The following is a 21,019-nucleotide window of genomic DNA, read 5'->3' on the forward strand; positions in this document are numbered from 1 at the left end:
TCTGTTCTTTTGTAGTGAAAGCTACTCTACCCTAGCCGGAGTGATTTCACCCGTTTTGGCCATCTGATTCTACTGCGCAAGCGTGCGTTTTGCCACAGGATGGATGAATGGATGGATGGAAAAAACTTTATTGGCGGAAGATTTAGTGTTCTTCACCCTTACGTGTCACTGGGCGCCGTGGTCGATCCTCGGTACAGGATGCGGCACTTGACAGCTGCCAGCGTGGCTCGGCGTACGAGAAATCGTTGCGTTTCCTCGTCCTGGCTGGCCACCAAGTGCTCCCACTACGTCACACTCGGGTGGTCCATTTTAGGCTCTAAGTCTGCCTTAGGGCTGGTCCATCTGACATGCTGTAATGTAGGTTTACCCTAGTACCACGGACATTCGTTTACATATTGTGTAGGGAAAATCTTGTGTAGTTTGTGCAGGTGCGGGTAGGTACCGGTACATGAGAGCAGCGGCTAAACGGCGCCATGTAAACGCTGCACGTCGCCAGAGTTAGAGACATAATGTGCAATAATCGAGTCTGTTATCTTGCTACTTTCAGCTGGGCCGTTGCGTCCACTGACGATGGATTTTGTTGGCCCTTTGTCCACCACCAATGCAAATGCCTCCGCTAAGTGCAAGAACTTTGCATGCGATTTTCTCTAACCACATGTTGTTAGATGTCCGTGAAGCGGTCAGGCAGGGTTCAGTAATGCAGCGAGCATCACTAAAAACGTCATCTGCACGCCTGCACTTTGCGTGGTAGTGCGGGAATATGTGAAGAGGTAGCAGGTCTAATATGGTTTTGTCAAGCCATTATCTCGAAGCCTCCGAGGCTGGCACATGTGCGAGCCACGAATTACAAACGTGCGTAGCCACGATATTACGAAATCCGGTGTATGCGTTAATTCGGGAAACGTTGACGAAGAGCTACCCACTTGTGTGGCACTTGAGCACTCGAGATGAAAATGCGAGCCGGTTCCACGATCAAAATAGGCGCATGGCGATGGCGCCACTCCACCAAATTGATTGGCTTCTATCAGTCATACTGCATGCCACCGCGATATTTCAGCGCGGCCTCAATGATAGATGCCGCTAACGTGACAAAACAGAAAACCAACGACGTAGCATCGGGCTGCACCTGCCCTTCTTGCATGGCCGAGCAGCATTGGCACGCGGCTTCGTTCGGTCGGTGTTGTGGTTGCTACGGTGGGTACCGGCCGTCAACAATCGTGTGTGGGAGCTTCGCGTGAGCCAAAGTCCCCAAACCAGCCACCACCACACGTATGCAGTTAGGCACCGCTGCGGCGCACGCAACCTCCGCAGGGAGAAGAGCGGCAGAGCGGGCTCGCAGCAAGGAAACATGTTTACATGTCCTCAAAGGAGACGTTTGTTCCCGAATGCTGTGATCGTACCTGCATGTTGTCATAGCACAGTAAATTAATGCTAAACGTATTGCTATGGCCACGCAGTTTGATCGACTGTTTAAAACACACTGTCGTGCTTTAGTCATTGGCTCTTATTTCGTTATACGCAGCAATCCATATTGAAATTGAAAATTGGTTTTCGGTGAAAGCAAACGGCATCGTTTCCAATCAAGCGTTCAAAATGCCGATCCGTATTTGACGCATAATAACTGGTTTTTGGGGAAAGGAAATGGCGCAGTATCTGTCTCATATATCGTTGGACGCCTGAACCGGGCCGCAAGGAAAGGGATAAAGGAGAGAGTGACAGAAGAAAGAGCTGCCGTAGTGGAGGGCTCCGGAAGTATTTCGACCACCTGGGGATCTTTTAACGTGCACTGGCATCGCACAGCACACGGGCGCTTTAGCGTTTTGCCTCCATAAAAACGTAGCCGCCGCGGTCGGGTGGAGGCAGGTCCGCATTTTTAACGCCTAGTTGGAAAAGATGCAGGCTGAACACTCCGCAGCGGCAGAGATCTCGACACACGTCGCGCACATCGCAGACAGCGCTCCACAACCCAACTGCTGGTTTTCGTCGTTAGTACATACGTAGCCAACGCAGTCGTGCCCAGACGACTTGTACTTTCAGGGGGATGACACGCACATGTTTAAGCACTACAAAGCCTGCTTGTAGTGCATGGCGCAAAAGTGGTTTGACAGCCAGGGGAAAGATGGCCCCTGATGCCGCAGAGTACGCGTGAGGCTGTCCTGGTGCGAGAGTGTAGTACTCTCGTCTATACTTTGTTCAGGTGCACGCGGTGAAAGTTACGGAAGAAGACGCCATGACACTGAAGGAAGGCGTGTTACTTCGCGTTTTTGTTCTGGTCGAGTGGTCTAAGGCACGAGAAAGCGACAGCGTGTCGTCGGCAATAAAATATTATTTATTATAATGCTCATAGCCAATTAGTTTGAGGAAAGCAAAGGCGCACTAACAGTACAACTTCCCGGTGGGCAACTCAACCTCGCCAAATGGAAAGGAACTTAGGTGGGAGTGAAAGAGGAAGGAGATGAGTGCAATCAAGAGTGCTACATTTGGCAGCGTTGCACCGTGTGTGTGAAATGTATAGCTGCTCTTTCGCGGTTATCCCAAGTGGATGATGCAGAGCTTCATCTCTGCCACCATGTGTTACGATAGGCAGACATTGGGCGGCCAGCAAACAGCGGCGCTGAAAATCAAGAGTTCGCTAAATAAGTACTCCGCACCTCATTTTAATGAGAAAACATTGCTACTAGTATCATTACGATAAATGGCGGTGACGTGTGTGTGCAAAATCCGAGCGATGACAAGAATATGTGGGTGACGTCATCAGCGACCGTAAGACGCACTCAGCCAGCCGGGAACCACTGGCTGAGTGCGTATATATATATATATATATATATATATATATATATATATATATATATATATATATATATATATATATATATATATATATATATATATATACACTCTCGCCTCTGGTCGACCTCCATAAGGCGCTAGTTTTGCTGCGATTCGTACCCAAATTGTGACACAACCTTTTGTCGTACAACGTTTCCAAAGGTGTCATATGATTTCTCTTTACATTTGGCTTGCATGTGCTGATCAATTCGGAGGCTAGCTTGCAATAGGGATTTGAAGCGACGATAAAATAACCTTCCATTGTACGCCTTCCCAGACTGTCGTATCAGAATTGTGGTGCTGTACCGCTCGCCGTGCAGAGTTCCGGGGGTGTCTTATACCACAGCGACCCCTAATTACATAGTGCTAGTAATGCAATGGCATTAGAAGGAGGCTAATGATGCCTTTATTGGCAGTCGCGTATTTCCACTCAGGGGACGTCACTTCTCTTCTGCCAGTCTGTATATCTGGTCCGGTGACATCACTTTCCTCCAGCCAATCAGCGAATTTTATGACCGAAATCATATATTTTTCGACAAGGCCTCTAATATTATCGCCTTCAGAAATGCCCCAGTAAGGCACCCTTAGGCAACTAACAAATCCTGCCGTAAAGGCCGCGATATAGGAATGACAGATTATGCCCCGTAAATTTTCAACGACTTGGACCCAATAAGAGATGGTGGTGCGCTGGACGCGTGCATAACACGAAGGACCGAATATTATCATTAGCTGACAAATGTGCGGGGTGTGTTTTGCAAAGCGGCTCTGCGTAAACATCCCACATTTAGAATTTGCGCCTGCGGTTTTCGCCACATCTTATTCATGTCCTCATGCATTTTGTCCCAGGCGTTCCCACTAGAGAAGAGGAACCTATTGTTGTCGAGCCCAGTGAGGTGAGGACAACATTCCTCATTCACACGTCCTTTTCCCTTGATGTGCGTTGCATGGTCAAACCTGATGGCCCCGGTTGGTGTTAATGCTCAATATATTTGGTGTTATTTCGGTTCTATTGGTGTTTAACGTCCCAAAGCGGCTGAGGCTATTGAGGGACGCTATGTTGAAGGGCTCCGGAAATTTTTACCACTTGGGGTTCTTTAACGCGCACTGACATCGCACAGTACACGGCCCTCTAGAATTTCACCTTCATAGAAATGCGACCGCCGCGGCCGTGATCGAACTCGCGTCTTTCTGGTCAGCAGCCCAGCGCCATAAACACTGAGCCACCGTGGCGCACGTTTAATATATTGTGTGAGGCAAACCCACACCATCAGGTCTGAAGACGTCCAGTTTGAACCTCCGGTTTAAATCCATCGATATCCATCGGCAAGTGTTTGCTGCTGCACCTGCACTTCTGCGCACTGATATCCAATGACCATGGACTCTATTCGATGGTCAGTGTGACTGGCGTGGCCGCGACCTTCTTCAGACTAACCGGCGTTCCGGCCAGCGTATTTGTGTGCAACGGAAAACTCGTGCAAAAATTAAATGTGCCGGTCGACAATGCGGGCGAGAGGAGAGACTACGCTCACTACCGAATGTTCGCTGGTAAACTAAGTGATATAGAAAACGTTTTTTTTTAGATACAGCGATCGCTTTTAAGTGGTCATGCCAGCGACGTATACGTACATCATGAAACGAGCGCGATAAATTAACATCTTGCGTTTTAAACTAAAATTTCCTCATATATTTAAGTTTACGATGTGGTTCATAGCTGTAATTGGCATTTTTTAGGGCAGCCTCGGTGCATCGAACATTTCTCATTAGTAGCGGCGCGCGAATATCCAAAATCTTTAGATAGCGGATCGGATACATTTGCACTCGATTCGCTGAGCGAATGAAGTAGTACATGTTGAAAATTTTTCAAACGAATTCGACTTCGCTCTCAGGTTTTCGAGTAGTTTTGGAATATTTGGCACCAAGTTCAATTTGAGGCGCCGTAGTTGTTTTTTTCCAATGCAGTTCTTTTAAAAAAAATTAGATCTGCACTTGTTGGCTTAGCACATTAATCAGCGAAAGCTGATTTGCCGCGATGCCTCAGTGGTTAGGTGCTCGGCTACTGATCCGGAGTACTCGGGTTCGAACCCGACCGCGGCGGCCGCGTTTCGTTGGAGGCGAAACGGTAAGGCGCCCGTGTGCTGTGCGATATCAGTGCACGACAAAGATCCCCAGGTGGTCGAAATTATTCCGGGGCCCTCCACTGCGGCACCTCTTTTTTCCTTTCTTCTTTCACACCATTTCCTTACGGCGCTGTTCAGGTGTCCGTAGATATGCGAGACAGATACTGCCCCATTTCGTTTTCCCTAAAACCAGTTCTCAATTTTCTTCATTCGAATTAGTGGCCGGGAGTTAGCGGCACGCCGATTTTGACGTTTCACGGGCGACTGCCCGGTGGGGTTATCACAGGCACCTTTTGTCGTCGATACGCTCATGTGCATACTCGAGCTTCTTCCATTCGCGGTCTTCGGTTCGATGGCGTTTCCGAAGCGCATCGGAACGGACACGTTGCTTACCTCATGGTCATCGCTTCAGCTCAGTAAAGCTCTTCCGCAAGAAGGGTTTACATTTTGCCTATTATATCTCATATTCGATGTACTGTCACTAGATAGAAATTTCTAATTACAGGCAAAAACATATACCTAAAAAGGTTATGACGAGGGTTGTATATTACTCTACGAATAAAGTCATGACTTGTTTTATGACAGCCATGAACGCCGCCATTGTGATCATGAGGGAATAATCAGTTTATTGTGAAGTCTGAATGTTACTTGGTCTTTTCGCGAACACCGTGCATAAACTTCGGTTTTTTTTCTATCTGAGAAACATAGGTAACTTCCGGTGCAGGCCGTCGAAGCTGCTCTTTTTTTAACGCAGATGTTAACAGAAATGGCAAGGAGGGGTTTAGTAGTTGCATGTAAACTTATACAGAGTACTCTACTCGACGTGTAAGTGGGTACATGACAGCTTGGCGCAATTACTTTCTCATTCTCGCCAGTATTGCCGTGGTAGGGGGAAGGAACTCTTTGTGCCCCCTTACTACTCTCGGTGCTCTACAGAATGATGTGAACAGACTTAATCCTCACTTAGAAGCCTCCAGGACAGGCACATCCCGGACATTCTTCGAACATGAGGTTCCATAGCTCAAAACTACGAAAAGACAGGACACAAATGGGGAGGGGGGTGCTTGCGTCTTGTCCCTTCATGGTTGTGCACTATGGAACCTCATGTGAATTATTTTTATTCTTACAGTTATCATTGTCATTTAGCCACACGGCTATAAAGCTCAGTGTCGATCTCCTGTGTGCGTTATGCATTTCCAGTTTCATTTCGCTGTTCCTTTGTGCTTACTTCTTCCTTCCTCAGCATTTATTTTATTTTCGTCCAGGAAATATGAATCTGAAAAACTCTCTGTGCCCCCAAATTCTTGGGCAATCTCCCCATGTGGGCATGTGCCATTGTATGAGGGTAACAACAAAAACAACAGCAATTAAAAACTGTTCGAACTTCAATGCTGTTGCATATGGTTCTTCCTCGCCTCAGATCCGACAGATTTGGCGACCCGGCTTCGAACACGCAACCCCAACCTCCTACATGGATTTCCCTGGCTCTTCCGCCCTTCCTACCGCCGGTGACCCGTCCCAGAACGCTCAGGCTCTTGGTGCTTCTGTGGCCGCGTTCCAGCTAGTCAGCCTGCCACCATTTTGGCCCAATAGCCGCCGCGCCTGGCTCCTGCAGGTTGAGGTTCATTTCCAGCTGCGACGTATCACCAGCCAGAAGACCATGTTCCTCCACCTCGTGTCGTCCCTGCCTCCTGACGTCGCTGAGGACTTCACGGACATAATCAGCTTGCCGGACTCTGCTCGACCTTTCGACACGTTGAAGGCGGCTATCATCGACCGCAAGTCAGCGTCCGAGGGCAGCAAACTCCTGCAGCTCCTCAGCGCTACAGAGTTTGGTGACAGCCGCCCTTCGCTGCTCCTCGGTTGCATGCGCCAGCTTCTTGGAGGCTCCGCTTCCTAGCACGACCCCCTTCTGCGTGAGTTGTTCCTTCAGTATCTTCCCCAGCAAATGGTTCTTCCCCAAATGGGTATAAAACTTACTTGCAGCAATAAAGTTTTTCTCTCTGTCTCTGTCTGTCTGTCTGTCCATCCGTCCGTCCGTCCCCAACACATGGTCCCCATCCTCGCAGCTGAGGGTGATGTTTCATTAGACAAGCTCGCTGAACTCGCTGACCGTGTTGCGGACTACTCACGGCTCCCTAACGTCAGCTCTGTGCCCAGTCCGCCTCCAACTACTACCGCAGACTCCCAGCTTGCCAGCATTGAATGTCGACTTGATGCTCTTGCCAGCAGGCTCGATGTCCTCGCGCCCTTCTCACGCCGTTCGTCGCCAAATTTCCGGTCACTCCACTGCTCCCCGCCACCTTCGCATTCTTCAGAGCCCCAACCATCTGACGCGCGGCCCGACACCTTCCCTCGGCTGTATGCTGGTACCACCGTACCTTCGGTCTGCTCGCTAGTGCACCCACCCGTGGAAACGCTGCGACCGGCCACTGAAAGCGGCAAGTGGTGCAGGTGGACGGGCATGAAGCTTATTTTATGCATAAGACAAGACCACTGGCGCTCGCGTCGTGGCCGACACGGGAGCACAGACTTCCTCAGCTTCTTCAACATAGAAGCCGACATGCAAGCTCATCACCCCATAGATGTCAGCAGGAACCTTTTCGTCAACGGCGTACTCTCCACCGCTGCGGCGACGGGGCTTGGCGCTCTCGTCCCTGTTTCTCCGTATGCGAAAGTTCTAGCTGATTTTCCCAACCTGACAAAGCCGCACACCAGAGGGTCACCAGTGAAGCACTCGATCACCCACCACATTGTGATTTCGGGGCCTCCGGTGTTTGCTCGCCGTCGCTGTTTGTCGAGAGAACGCCTCCCTATCGCTCGCCGTGAGTTCCAACACACTTGATCTCGGCATAGTACGCGCTTTCTTAAGCAACTGGGCATCGCCACTTCACATCATGCCAAAGAAAGATCCGAACGACTTGAGACCATGTGGAGATTACCGCGCCCTCAGTGCTCACACTTCACCAGACCGCTATCCACTTCCTCACATACAGGACTTCACATCAAATCTGGCTGGGTACACGATCTTCTCTAAAATAGACTTATTGAAGGCTTATCATCAAATTACCGTGGAGCCCGCTGATATTCCTAAGATGGCCATTACCGCATCATTCGGCCTCTGAGTGTGTGCGGATGCCTTTTGGCTTACGCAGCGCCGCACAGACTTTTCAGCGAACTATCAACGAGGTTACGCGAGGCCTCGACTTCATGTTCGCTTACATCGATGATCTTCGCGTCGCAAGTTCATCAAGTTCTGAGCACGAAGCTGATCTGCGCGCCCTTTCCAACCGACGTGATGAATATGGGCTCGTTATCAACCCGAACTAGTGTCCCTTTGGTGTAGCTACAATAAGGTTCCTCGGCCACCTCGTCACTCCACAAGGTACTCGGCCTCTCGACAGCAAAGTCAAAGCCATTCAAGATTTTCCAACCCCCACGTCACTTAAAAAGCTCAGAGAATTCTCGGGCCTCCTAAACTTTCATCACCGCTTCCCCCGAAGTGCACCTCTTTCCAGAAGCCTCTGACAGATCTTTTTGGCGACTAAAAAAAGGTTCTGCTGCGCCACTTTAGCAGACTGAAGACGCTGCAACTGCATTTTCTGCTGCCAAGAAGGCGCTCGCAGATACCACTTTGCTCATACCGCCAGTTCCTGATGCTCCACTGCGCCTCGTCACCAACGCCTCTTGCATTGCTGTTGGCGCACTCGAGCAGCATGCCTCTAGTCGGCAGCCTCTCAGTTTTTTCTTCCAAAATCTGAAGCCACCTGAGACTAAATACAGCACCTTCGGTCGAGAACTGCTCGCTGTGCACTTCGCCATCAAGCATTTTTGCCACTTCCTGGAGGGCCGGGACTTTCACATCATCACGGACCATAAGCCCTTGGAGTTCGCCTTCCAAAGAAACCACAGCATTTAGACTGCGCGCGAGGTTCGCCAACTGTGTTTTATCTCAGAGTTTACACTGCATGTCCGTCACGTCCATGGCCCGGAGAATGCCGCTGCTGATGCACTTACTCGTGTCGGTGTCATGTCGTCCGAATCACCAGTGGACATGGCGGAGCTAGCGGCAGCACAGCGCAACGATCCAGAGCTGCATCGCGTTCGCTCCTGTCCATGTCCCTGTCCTCCGTCGAATGTCCACTGCCGTTTTCCTCCCATATCATTACGTGCGAGACGTCCACTAGCGTCTTGAGCCCCTGCCTACCTTTGGCTTTCCGTCGCACCATTTTTGATTAAGTGCACCGCATGAGCCACCCTGGCATTCGTGCGACGCAGAAGCTGATCCCACCTTGTTTCCTTTGGCCAAGCATCAATGCCGACATCCGCCACTGAGCACGAACCTGCCTTCACTGGCAGCGCGTCAAAAATCACCGGCGTACCGTCACGCCTGCGTCTCCTTTTCGGCCGCCCGACGCACGGTTTTCCCACGTTCACGAAGACATTGTTGGACCCCTCCCACTATCACGTGGGGCCTGTTATCGGCTTACGTGTGTGGATGGTTTCACCTGCTGGTATGAGGCGTTGCCCATTGCTGCCACAACTGCCGAGACCGTTGCTTCGGCCTTCATGGCCGGTTGGGTCTCGCTTCGACTGCCCGTCTGTCGTCACCACTGACCGCGGCCGCCAATTTCAATGGGCCGTTTTTTTACTGCCTTGGCCAATATTCTGGGCGTCCGCCACCTCCATACGACCGCCTATCACCCTTCGGCCAATAGCATGGTGGAACGTCTGCATCGACTACTGAAGGCTGCCCTTACCACTGATCAGCCAAAGCAGCGCTGGTCCGACCACCTTCCCCACGTCCTCTTGGGCATTCGCTCGGCACTGAAGGCTGACCTCGGCAGCTGTTCTGCTGAGCTAGTCTGCGGTGTTTCCTCGTCTCCCTGATGAATTCTTTTCTCCTTTCACCCTACATTAATCCATGACGCTTCCACGAGACCTACGCAGCACATTTCGCCACATAACTCCTGTCACCGCTGCAGCCCGTCATCCTAAGTCCGTGTTCGTCAGCTAGGACCTGGCCTCGTGCACCCATGTCTTCATCCGCCGTGACCATGTCAGTCCACCCCTCACGCCTGCCTACGAAGGACCGTTCCGCATGCTCCATCGTGCGCAGAAGAGCTTCACGTCTGACGTCAACGGCTGTGAAGACGTCGTGGCTGCTGACCGACTCAAACCAGCCTACGTGGCCACTCCTCTGCCCGCCGGCTCTCCACTCACTCTCGCTTCGGCTGCGCCATCATTGTGCGCACCTTCCTCCAAGCACATCCGCTGGGCGCATCCTGTGGCTTCCGCTCTACTGGGGGGGGGGGGCGCTGTAGCGCTCTTCGCGCCGCGCTCGGCTTGCAGGCCATGGCACGCGGCGCCGGACAAGAAAGAGCAAGTTGGGCGATGCAGCCGCAGCGCTAGCAGCGCAATTAAAAACAGTTGGAACCTCAACGCTGTCGGAGCTGGTTCTTCCTCGCCTTAGCTGAGACAATGTAAATCGGATCAATAAAAAAACGTAGAGCATATTTGAAAAACGTTGCGATACCCGCTTGAACGCGATACTAAATTCAAAAATGCATCACCCCATGTGCATTCCAAATCACCCGCCAAATCATACGGTCCACCCATTTATGTGCTATATACTGCTTATTAACCAGGCCGTGTACACGTTTTCGTCCATTTTTGGTGGTCACAAGCTTTGGCCGGTTCTATCTGCACTACACTTCACAAACAGCAACTTCACTCTTCTGGCGGGCTGCACGAGTCAACGTGCTTTTACGCGAACGTTTCTTTTGGGGGGGGGAGGGGGTGGTTACGGGTACTTAATCGCAAACACGCGCCGGGATGACGACCGCGATTACGGCGCGAAACACGGCAATCCTAGCACTAACAGCCAGCGCCATAATATTTAACCTGTATGCCCGAGCCCCCAGTTTGCAGTACAGCGGCTGCTGAACGCGACAGAATAATACTCCTATACGCAGGTGCAGTCGCAAGACGCCACTTCACTTTGAAGGCGCTGCCCAAGGGACTGCACTTCGGCCCGTATCACGGAGTCAAGGTGGACAGCATCGAAAATTACGGCTGCACCTGGCCGGTGAGCTTGTCCGGCCGGTGTGTAGAATACTCAGACTCAGGTTGTAAATGCTCTTATAGACAGCGTTCGGAACACCTGGGTTGCAATTGCACTACGCTGCTCGCATTGTGACTCTGTCCCATACATGCAAGGGCATTCGAGGGGAGTTTTTCGCGGGGATAGATTATTCTGGAATACGTGTCATTGTTGTGTGAGAGGGAAAGATTGCAGCGGATGATTACAATTGCAAACCGCATATCGAGGAAGCAATGAGCATGCGGACTTTCCAACGTCATTGTATAATACTGTACGGCTGCACTTAAAGGCCTATAGTTATTATATTCTTAGAGAAAAAAGAGAAAAAAATGTGTAACGAGGCTCACGTATGGTTGTCAGTGCCTCACCATTTTGCTAAGCATTTTTGGCACGCAAAACATGAGACAAAACCATGGGACATCGCTGCATGAGTCACCAGATTCATTATTAGGGGCCCTTTCATTTTCCTTGCAAATGTTCGCGAAATCTCAGGTATGGCTACCGGTGCGGGTGCACGCTAAACCGTCCCGCTCACCGTACAAGCGTCGCACTCACAGGCCAAGCTGGAAGCTTGATCGTAAGCTGAAGGCTATGCAAAAAGGTTAAAAACAAAATATTTATTCGTTAGGTGAATATTAATTACTCTTGAAATGAACTCCATGTTCTTGGACAAGCTGAATGTAGTAGCATTCATGCACTTTTAACGAAGCTGGTGTTGGTTGTTTTATATCGCCGAGAATGGCACTATTATGCACGTCGCAGTGTTTGGTAGCCCGGGCTGTCCTTTTTTTTCCGCAAAATAAGTTGTCAGTAGACCAAAATACCTTGTTCCACGGCGCTCTTCGGCCTCAGAAACCTTTGCGCCATGAAAATTTACTATAATCATCATCATCATCTAAATAAGTTGTATATTTTTAGTTCCACTTTTTCAAAATTGATACTGTCCGGGTTTTATTCTCCTACGCGCTGCTGCGAGCAATCGCGCCCGAGAGTGCACACGGCCACTGCTGGGATACCCTCAAAATCTCCAGGAAGATCTGCGCTGCTCCATTGACTCGTACCGGGAGGCCGCGCGCAGCCAATGCACACGCGCAAAACATCCTAACGGCACCAGATGGCACCAGGTACCCGGCAGGCTGCGCGTGTGCCTGCAGCGTCCGGCCCAATCAGCGCGATCAGCACGTAACACTTCGAAAGAGCCTAAATTTGTTAGGCCACAGTGGCGAGGGTAGCCGTTTTTTTCATTATTATTAAAACTGATATGGATATTACGGTGGACTACACACCTTTGAATGATTAATGAGCCTAACCGCAACAGTCAATGTGTTAACCATTCAATAATAGTTAACCATTCGGCTAGTTAGCACGTCTTAGCTGTATTCTGACGTACTGCATCGCTGACAATGTTACGCCAAAAAAAATCATTCTAACTCAAAAAGCCTATATTTAAAAACGGTGTAGAATTTTAGGTGAAAATGTGCACAACAAAAGTACGCAGTAGACGTACGTGCAGTTACAACAGTATTGCATCCGTACACGAGAACGTCACCACGTGGACTAATTGATATACTCTCTTGGTCCGCGTAGCATGGTAGTCTACACCGCTGCATATAAAATTGGGAACTTTGCGGTGTAGCGGAGAAGTTTTGTAAATACGCCGCCAGTGGACGCTGACTGTCAATTGTTCCAAGATTTAGTGTACAGGCTCCTATATTTGGGCGTTTGTTTTCCCTGCACCGCTCACAACTGTATTGGCTAAACACGATCACCTGATTGAAAAGCATCCATGTGCAGTCCATTCGTGCAGCTAGTGTTCTGGTGCTTTGAGGCATTTTATGTTGACCGAGTGCTCATGTTCAGTGAAAAGAATTTTTTCTTGTCAATAACGCGCAATTCCCCCATCACAAGTGTTCGCTATTTCTTGAAAAAAAATTGTGAATTGTGGCGTTTGCAACAGATGACGCCACTCATACACTTGGCGAGTATTTTGTGCGTATCTCATCTAGACTAGCCTTGGTGCAGCCTACGCATTGCTAGCAAGCTCTGTTGTTCAGCGAAACAGTAATCTGTTTAGACTAAAGCAAGTTCGACAGCCAGAATCAATCGCATAGAAAGTGCACTCGCTCTAACCACTGTACCATGTCCGCCTCCTGCCTGAGGGTTTGAGGGCTTCCCTGATGGTTTCGAAGCTTGGGAGAGAAAATATGTTTGACCGACGCGCAAATTCTAGGAACCTCTACATTACCTCCACCTGTTCCTACTTGTTCCTGTTCTGCAGGGTTCGGAGTCAAGGCCCAGCAGCAGGCTCTCATCATCCAGCCAGTCTTTGTTGGTGCATACTCCATTGCCATCGTTCATTGGCAGCCCGGGAAGGCAGCTGGGTCACATGGAACCGCAGCTGCAGCCTCTGGTGGAATGGGAGCTGAAAACAGAACGCTTCGCCGCGCCACCTTCGCCTTCGATGTACCTGAATACGGAGCAGCAGAGGATTCCGAAACCTGTGTATTCGTGTGAGTGTCCGTGATGGGAGTTACCCGCCTGCACTTAAACTCTATGCACGATTACGTCTGTGGGGGAGTAAAAAAGAAGTAAGCTGTCCTCTAAGGCTCTCCCTTTACAAAAGAGAGTGCGTTGAGGGCAGCTTATTATTTTTTTAATCATTTCGTATTTAGAGTGATAGCCGAAGAAACCCATCACGTTCGTTGAGTGGCTTTGGCGTTCCGCTGCTCATCCCAAGGTAACGGGAAAGAATCCCTACCACGACGCATCCGCATGCCGATGGAGGTGAGATGCAACAACAATCGAAAGCATCCGATGTGTTATACAATTTATGTGCGCCTTAAGGAATCCGAGGTTGTCTCTAATAATTCGTCGCCATCCACTACGCCGTCCCCTCCCTCATAGCCCGTGTGTCTATGACGCGCGTTGAGCTCCACATACTGCTAGCGAATCTGCGCCACAATTATTCCTGCCGGCTTTATACCGAGTGTTCCAAAAATTTTCAAAAATTGGTTTTTGGAGGAAAAATATGCCTTTTGCGGCATAGTAATAACAATGTTGGCGGTACCAGAAAATCTGGGAGTCGTCTTATGTACTAAGGTGGTTAAATAAATTTTATAATCAACTTTTTAACTGTCAGAGTTAGGAGCCCAATTGGAATTTGAGATCTGTAGCTGGTCGTTAGTTATAGCCATTTCATATTATGGAATTTATACAGTGCTATTAGCCTTGGCGCTGTGGCTCGAAAATGTTTTGCTTTTTCGACTAGTTACGTGCACTGGAGAAGGTGCACTGAAAACGTCTATGACGTTTTTCGCATACATCTAATATATTTTTTTGCAAGCAGAGATGTATTAGCGGAGATGTATAACTGTTTACCGAGGCCTCCTGCGCAAGCGCGGTGGCCCCTCCTGGCCGCATGAATGTTACTGCGCGAGAAGTATCCGGTCAACCTGTATACGTCCCCGCTAATAAGTATCCGGAACGCGAAAAACGTCTATTCTCGAGTCGCACCGCAACGCAGGCAACTTATACGGGCTCGCCGATGATGCATACCACGCGCCGCTGCTGCGCCAAAGGTCATAGCTTTGGCTGTGCCATCAGCCAAAGACTTCCAGTAGTTCTTGCAAGAATGATCGGGACTTGTGTGGTACACACTGTGTAAAAGCGTGAGTGACGAGGGCCTCTCTCCTAACTATATATACAGATAGCGGTTGGTCATATTCTTCGCGTTTCTCTACCGTATGATTTATAGTGTGAATATGTTCTACAGTCGAGTATCCTTTACAAAAACCTGCCTGATGATTATGGTGGTTGAAGTGCAAGGTTGTCCGGATTCTATTAGCGATTACCTTAGTAAATAGCTTGCAAGCAACGCAGAGCAAGCTGATCGGTCTGTAATTTTTCAAGTCCTTGGCGTCTTTTCTTATCAGTTACGATAATGTTAGAGCTCTTACAAACTTCTGGCCATAAAACTTCGAGGTCATTAGGCACTGCGTATACAGAGTGACTAGTTCTTCTACCACAATCTTTCCTTCGTCCTTTTGGCCTGCCATACAGGTGGGCGCAGATCTGCATTGCTGAGGTGGCGCGTTTCACGACTTTTGGTGGCGGCAAAGGTTCGCATGTGCGCAGGCTAAGCGCAGGCACCCAGGTATAGAGAAGGGGCATTTGAACTTAGTTCAAATCGGTTGCCAAGATGCAAGTTTTGCGTACGAACTTTAAACGAGAGCCATCAAGCACAATTAGCGCCTTAAGCAACTGATGCCGTATAAAGGGAAGCTGGCGGAAGTAACTCAAGATTACCTGTGTAAAGCGTGAGCTTTGGTCCAATGTAAAAACTTTAGATTGGACTTAAGACTACTGCAGTGCTTTGAATGCGTAAGGATTTGTCTCTCATTGTGTGCTACTATAGTTGATTTTTGTTTCCTGTCGAGTAAGCAGTACAAATACCTCAAAGGCTTTTTTTGGGAGAGAAAATATGTTTGACCTACGCGCAAATTCTAGGAACCTCTACATTAACTCCACCTGTTCCTACTTGTTCCTGTTCTGCAGGGTTCGGAGTCAAGGCCCAGCAGCAGGCTCTCATCATCCAGCCAGTCTTTGTTGGTGCATACTCCATTGCCATCGTTCATTGGCAGCCCGGGAAGGCAGCTGGGTCACATGGAACCGCAGCTGCAGCCTCTGGTGGAATGGGAGCTGAAAACAGAACGCTTCGCCGCGCCACCTTCGCCTTCGATGTACCTGAATACGGAGCAGCAGAGGATTCCGAAACCTGTGTATTCGTGTGAGTGTCCGTGATGGGAGTTACCCGCCTGCACTTAAACTCTATGCACGATTACGTCTGTGGGGGAGTAAAAAAGAAGTAAGCTGTCCTCTAAGGCTCTCCCTTTACAAAAGAGAGTGCGTTGAGGGCAGCTTATTGTTTTTTTAATCATTTCGTATTTAGAGTGATAGCCGAAGAAACCCATCACGTTCGTTGAGTGGCTTTGGCGTTCCGCTGCTCATCCCAAGGTAACGGGAAAGAATCCCTACCACGACGCATCCGCATGCCGATGGAGGTGAGATGCAACAACAATCGAAAGCATCCGATGTGTTATACAATTTATGTGCGCCTTAAGGAATCCGAGGTTGTCTCTAATAATTCGTCGCCATCCACTACGCCGTCCCCTCCCTCATAGCCCGTGTGTCTATGACGCGCGTTGAGCTCCACATACTGCTAGCGAATCTGCGCCACAATTATTCCTGCCGGCTTTATACCGAGTGTTCCAAAAAGTTTCAAAAATTGGTTTTTGGAGCAAAAATATGCCTTTTGCGGCATAGTAATAACAATGTTGGCGGTACCAGAAAATCTGGGAGTCGTCTTATGTACTAAGGTGGTTAAATAAATTTTATAATCAACTTTTTAACTGTCAGAGTTAGGAGCCCAATTGGAATTTGAGATCTGTAGCTGGTCGTTAGTTATAGCCATTTCATATTATGGAATTTATACAGTGCTATTAGCCTTGGCGCTGTGGCTCGAAAATGTTTTGCTTTTTCGACTAGTTACGTGCACTGAAAACGTCTATGACGTTTTTCGCATACATCTAATATATTTTTTTGCAAGCAGAGATGTATTAGCGGAGATGTATAACAGTTTACCGAGGCCTCCTGCGCAAGCGCGGTGGCCCCTCCTGGCCGCATGAATGTTACTGCGCGAGAAGTATCCGGTCAACCTGTATACGTCCCCGCTAATAAGTATCCGGAACGCGAAAAACGTCTATTCTCGAGTCGCACCGCAACGCAGGCAACTTATACGGGCTCGCCGATGATGCATACCACGCGCCGCTGCTGCGCCAAAGGTCATAGCTTTGGCTGTGCCATCAGCCAAAGACTTCCAGTAGTTCTTGCAAGAATGATCGGGACTTGTGTGGTACACACTGTGTAAAAGCGTGAGTGACGAGGGCCTCTCTCCTAACTATATATACAGATAGCGGTTGGTCATATTCTTCGCGTTTCTCTACCGTATGATTTATAGTGTGAATATGTTCTACAGTCGAGTATCCTTTACAAAAACCTGCCTGATGATTATGGTGGTTGAAGTGCAAGGTTGTCCGGATTCTATTAGCGATTACCTTAGTAAATAGCTTGCAAGCAACGCAGAGCAAGCTGATCGGTCTGTAATTTTTCAAGTCCTTGGCGTCTTTTCTTATCAGTTACGATAATGTTAGAGCTCTTACAAACTTCTGGCCATAAAACTTCGAGGTCATTAGGCACTGCGTATACAGAGTGACTAGTTCTTCTACCACAATCTTTCCTTCGTCCTTTTGGCCTGCCATACAGGTGGGCGCAGATCTGCATTGCTGAGGTGGCGCGTTTCACGACTTTTGGTGGCGGCAAAGGTTCGCATGTGCGCAGGCTAAGCGCAGGCACCCAGGTATAGAGAAGGGGCATTTGAACTTAGTTCAAATCAGTTGCCAAGATGCAAGTTTTGCGTACGAACTTTAAACGAGAGCCATCAAGCACAATTAGCGCCTTAAGCAACTGATGCCGTATAAAGGGAAGCTGGCGGAAGTAACTCAAGATTACCTGTGTAAAGCGTGAGCTTTGGTCCAATGTAAAAACTTTAGATTGGACTTAAGACTACTGCAGTGCTTTGAATGCGTAAGGATTTGTCTCTCATTGTGTGCTACTATAGTTGATTTTTGTTTCCTGTCGAGTAAGCAGTACAAATACCTCAAAGGCTTTTTTTGGGAGAGAAAATATGTTTGACCTACGCGCAAATTCTAGGAACCTCTACATTAACTCCACCTGTTCCTACTTGTTCCTGTTCTGCAGGGTTCGGAGTCAAGGCCCAGCAGCAGGCTCTCATCATCCAGCCAGTCTTTGTTGGTGCATACTCCATTGCCATCGTTCATTGGCAGCCCGGGAAGGCAGCTGGGTCACATGGAACCGCAGCTGCAGCCTCTGGTGGAATGGGAGCTGAAAACAGAACGCTTCGCCGCGCCACCTTCGCCTTCGATGTACCTGAATACGGAGCAGCAGAGGATTCCGAAACCTGTGTATTCGTGTGAGTGTCCGTGATGGGAGTTACCCGCCTGCACTTAAACTCTATGCACGATTACGTCTGTGGGGGAGTAAAAAAGAAGTAAGCTGTCCTCTAAGGCTCTTTTTAGAAAAGAGAGTGCGTTGAGGGCAGCTTATTGTTTTTTTAATCATTTCGTATTTAGAGTGATAGCCGAAGAAACCCATCACGTTCGTTGAGTGGCTTTGGCGTTCCGCTGCTCATCCCAAGGTAACGGGAAAGAATCCCTACCACGACGCATCCGCATGCCGATGGAGGTGAGATGCAACAACAATCGAAAGCATCCGATGTGTTATACAATTTATGTGCGCCTTAAGGAATCCGAGGTTGTCTCTAATAATTCGTCGCCATCCACTACGCCGTCCCCTCCCTCATAGCCCGTGTGTCTATGACGCGCGTTGAGCTCCACATACTGCTAGCGAATCTGCGCCACAATTATTCCTGCCGGCTTTATACCGAGTGTTCCAAAAATTTTCAAAAATTGGTTTTTGGAGGAAAAATATGCCTTTTGCGGCATAGTAATAACAATGTTGGCGGTACCAGAAAATCTGGGAGTCGTCTTATGTACTAAGGTGGTTAAATAAATTTTATAATCAACTTTTTAACTGTCAGAGTTAGGAGCCCAATTGGAATTTGAGATCTGTAGCTGGTCGTTAGTTATAGCCATTTCAGATTATGGAATTTATACAGTGCTATTAGCCTTGGCGCTGTGGCTCGAAAATGTTTTGCTTTTTCGACTAGTTACGTGCACTGGAGAAGGTGCACTGAAAACGTCTATGACGTTTTTCGCATACATCTAATATATTTTTTTGCAAGCAGAGATGTATTAGCGGAGATGTATAACAGTTTACCGAGGCCTCCTGCGCAAGCGCGGTGGCCCCTCCTGGCCGCATGAATGTTACTGTGCGAGAAGTATCCGGTCAACCTGTATACGTCCCCGCTAATAAGTATCCGGAACGCGAAAAACGTCTATTCTCGAGTGGCACCGCAACGCAGGCAACTTATACGGGCTCGCCGATGATGCATACCACGCGCCGCTGCTGCGCCAAAGGTCATAGCTTTGGCTGTGCCATCAGCCAAAGACTTCCAGTAGTTCTTGCAAGAATGATCGGGACTTGTGTGGTACACACTGTGTAGAAGCGTGAGTGACGAGGGCCTCTCTCCTAACTATATATACAGATAGCGGTTGGTCATATTCTTCGCGTTTCTCTACCGTATGATTTATAGTGTGAATATGTTCTACAGTCGAGTATCCTTTACAAAAACCTGCCTGATGATTATGGTGGTTGAAGTGCAAGGTTGTCCGGATTCTATTAGCGATTACCTTAGTAAATAGCTTGCAAGCAACGCAGAGCAAGCTGATCGGTCTGTAATTTTTCAAGTCCTTGGCGTCTTTTCTTATCAGTTACGATAATGTTAGAGCTCTTACAAACTTCTGGCCATAAAACTTCGAGGTCATTAGGCACTGCGTATACAGAGTGACTAGTTCTTCTACCACAATCTTTCCTTCGTCCTTTTGGCCTGCCATACAGGTGGGCGCAGATCTGCATTGCTGAGGTGGCGCGTTTCACGACTTTTGGTGGCGGCAAAGGTTCGCATGTGCGCAGGCTAAGCGCAGGCACCCAGGTATAGAGAAGGGGCATTTGAACTTAGTTCAAATCGGTTGCCAAGATGCAAGTTTTGCGTACGAACTTTAAACGAGAGCCATCAAGCACAATTAGCGCCTTAAGCAACTGATGCCGTATAAAGGGAAGCTGGCGGAAGTAACTCAAGATTACCTGTGTAAAGCGTGAGCTTTGGTCCAATGTAAAAACTTTAGATTGGACTTAAGACTACTGCAGTGCTTTGAATGCGTAAGGATTTGTCTCTCATTGTGTGCTACTATAGTTGATTTTTGTTTCCTGTCGAGTAAGCAGTACAAATACCTCAAAGGCTTTTTTTGGGAGAGAAAATATGTTTGACCTACGCGCAAATTCTAGGAACCTCTACATTAACTCCACCTGTTCCTACTTGTTCCTGTTCTGCAGGGTTCGGAGTCAAGGCCCAGCAGCAGGCTCTCATCATCCAGCCAGTCTTTGTTGGTGCATACTCCATTGCCATCGTTCATTGGCAGCCCGGGAAGGCAGCTGGGTCACATGGAACCGCAGCTGCAGCCTCTGGTGGAATGGGAGCTGAAAACAGAACGCTTCGCCGCGCCACCTTCGCCTTCGATGTACCTGAATACGGAGCAGCAGAGGATTCCGAAACCTGTGTATTCGTGTGAGTGTCCGTGATGGGAGTTACCCGCCTGCACTTAAACTCTATGCACGATTACGTCTGTGGGGGAGTAAAAAAGAAGTAAGCTGTCCTCTAAGGCTCTCTTTTTAGAAAAGAGAGTGCGTTGAGGGCAGCTTATTGTTTTTTTAATCATTTCGTATTTAGAGTGATAGCCGAAGAAACCCATCACGTTCGTTTAGTGGCTTTGGCGTTCCGCTGCTCATCCCAAGGTAACGGGAAAGAATCCCTACCACGACGCATCCGCATGCCGATGGAGGTGAGATGCAACAACAATCGAAAGCATCCGATGTGTTATACAATTTATGTGCGCCTTAAGGAATCCGAGGTCGTCTCTAATAATTCGTCGCCATCCACTACGCCGTCCCCTCCCTCATAGCCCGTGTGTCTATGACGCGCGTTGAGCTCCACATACTGCTAGCGAATCTGCGCCACAATTATTCCTGCCGGCTTTATACCGAGTGTTCCAAAAATTTTCAAAAATTGGTTTTTGGAGGAAAAATATGCCTTTTGCGGCATAGTAATAACAATGTTGGCGGTACCAGAAAATCTGGGAGTCGTCTTATGTAGTAAGGTGGTTAAATAAATTTTATAATCAACTTTTTAACTGTCAGAGTTAGGAGCCCAATTGGA

The 21,019-nt window shown here is 48.7% G+C and overlaps 1 protein-coding gene across 1 annotated transcript; it reads left to right on the forward strand.

The window, feature by feature from the left end:
* Window positions 1-13,351: 13,351 nt before the first annotated feature.
* On the forward strand, window positions 13,352-20,334 carry LOC144106791 (uncharacterized). The gene is made up of 4 exons (XM_077639737.1): window positions 13,352-13,559; window positions 15,604-15,835; window positions 17,866-18,097; window positions 20,140-20,334. The coding sequence occupies exons 2-4, from the start codon at window positions 15,712-15,714 to the stop codon at window positions 20,285-20,287; spliced, it is 504 nt and encodes a 167-aa protein (XP_077495863.1). The 5' UTR covers window positions 13,352-13,559; window positions 15,604-15,711; the 3' UTR covers window positions 20,288-20,334.
* Window positions 20,335-21,019: the final 685 nt, after the last annotated feature.

Source organism: Amblyomma americanum, chromosome 1, assembly GCF_052857255.1.
Source record: "Amblyomma americanum isolate KBUSLIRL-KWMA chromosome 1, ASM5285725v1, whole genome shotgun sequence".
NCBI lineage: Eukaryota > Metazoa > Arthropoda > Arachnida > Ixodida > Ixodidae > Amblyomma > Amblyomma americanum.

Bases quoted from the DNA above. Each gene is read 5' to 3' on its own strand.
- LOC144106791 (XM_077639737.1), top strand. From the start codon at position 15,712: ATGGAACCGCAGCTGCAGCCTCTGGTGGAATGGGAGCTGAAAACAGAA. The intron at 15,836-17,865 runs GTGAGTGTCCGT...CCTGTTCTGCAG, and splicing joins TCCGAAACCTGTGTATTCGT to GGTTCGGAGTCAAGGCCCAG. The intron at 18,098-20,139 runs GTGAGTGTCCGT...CCTGTTCTGCAG, and splicing joins TCCGAAACCTGTGTATTCGT to GGTTCGGAGTCAAGGCCCAG.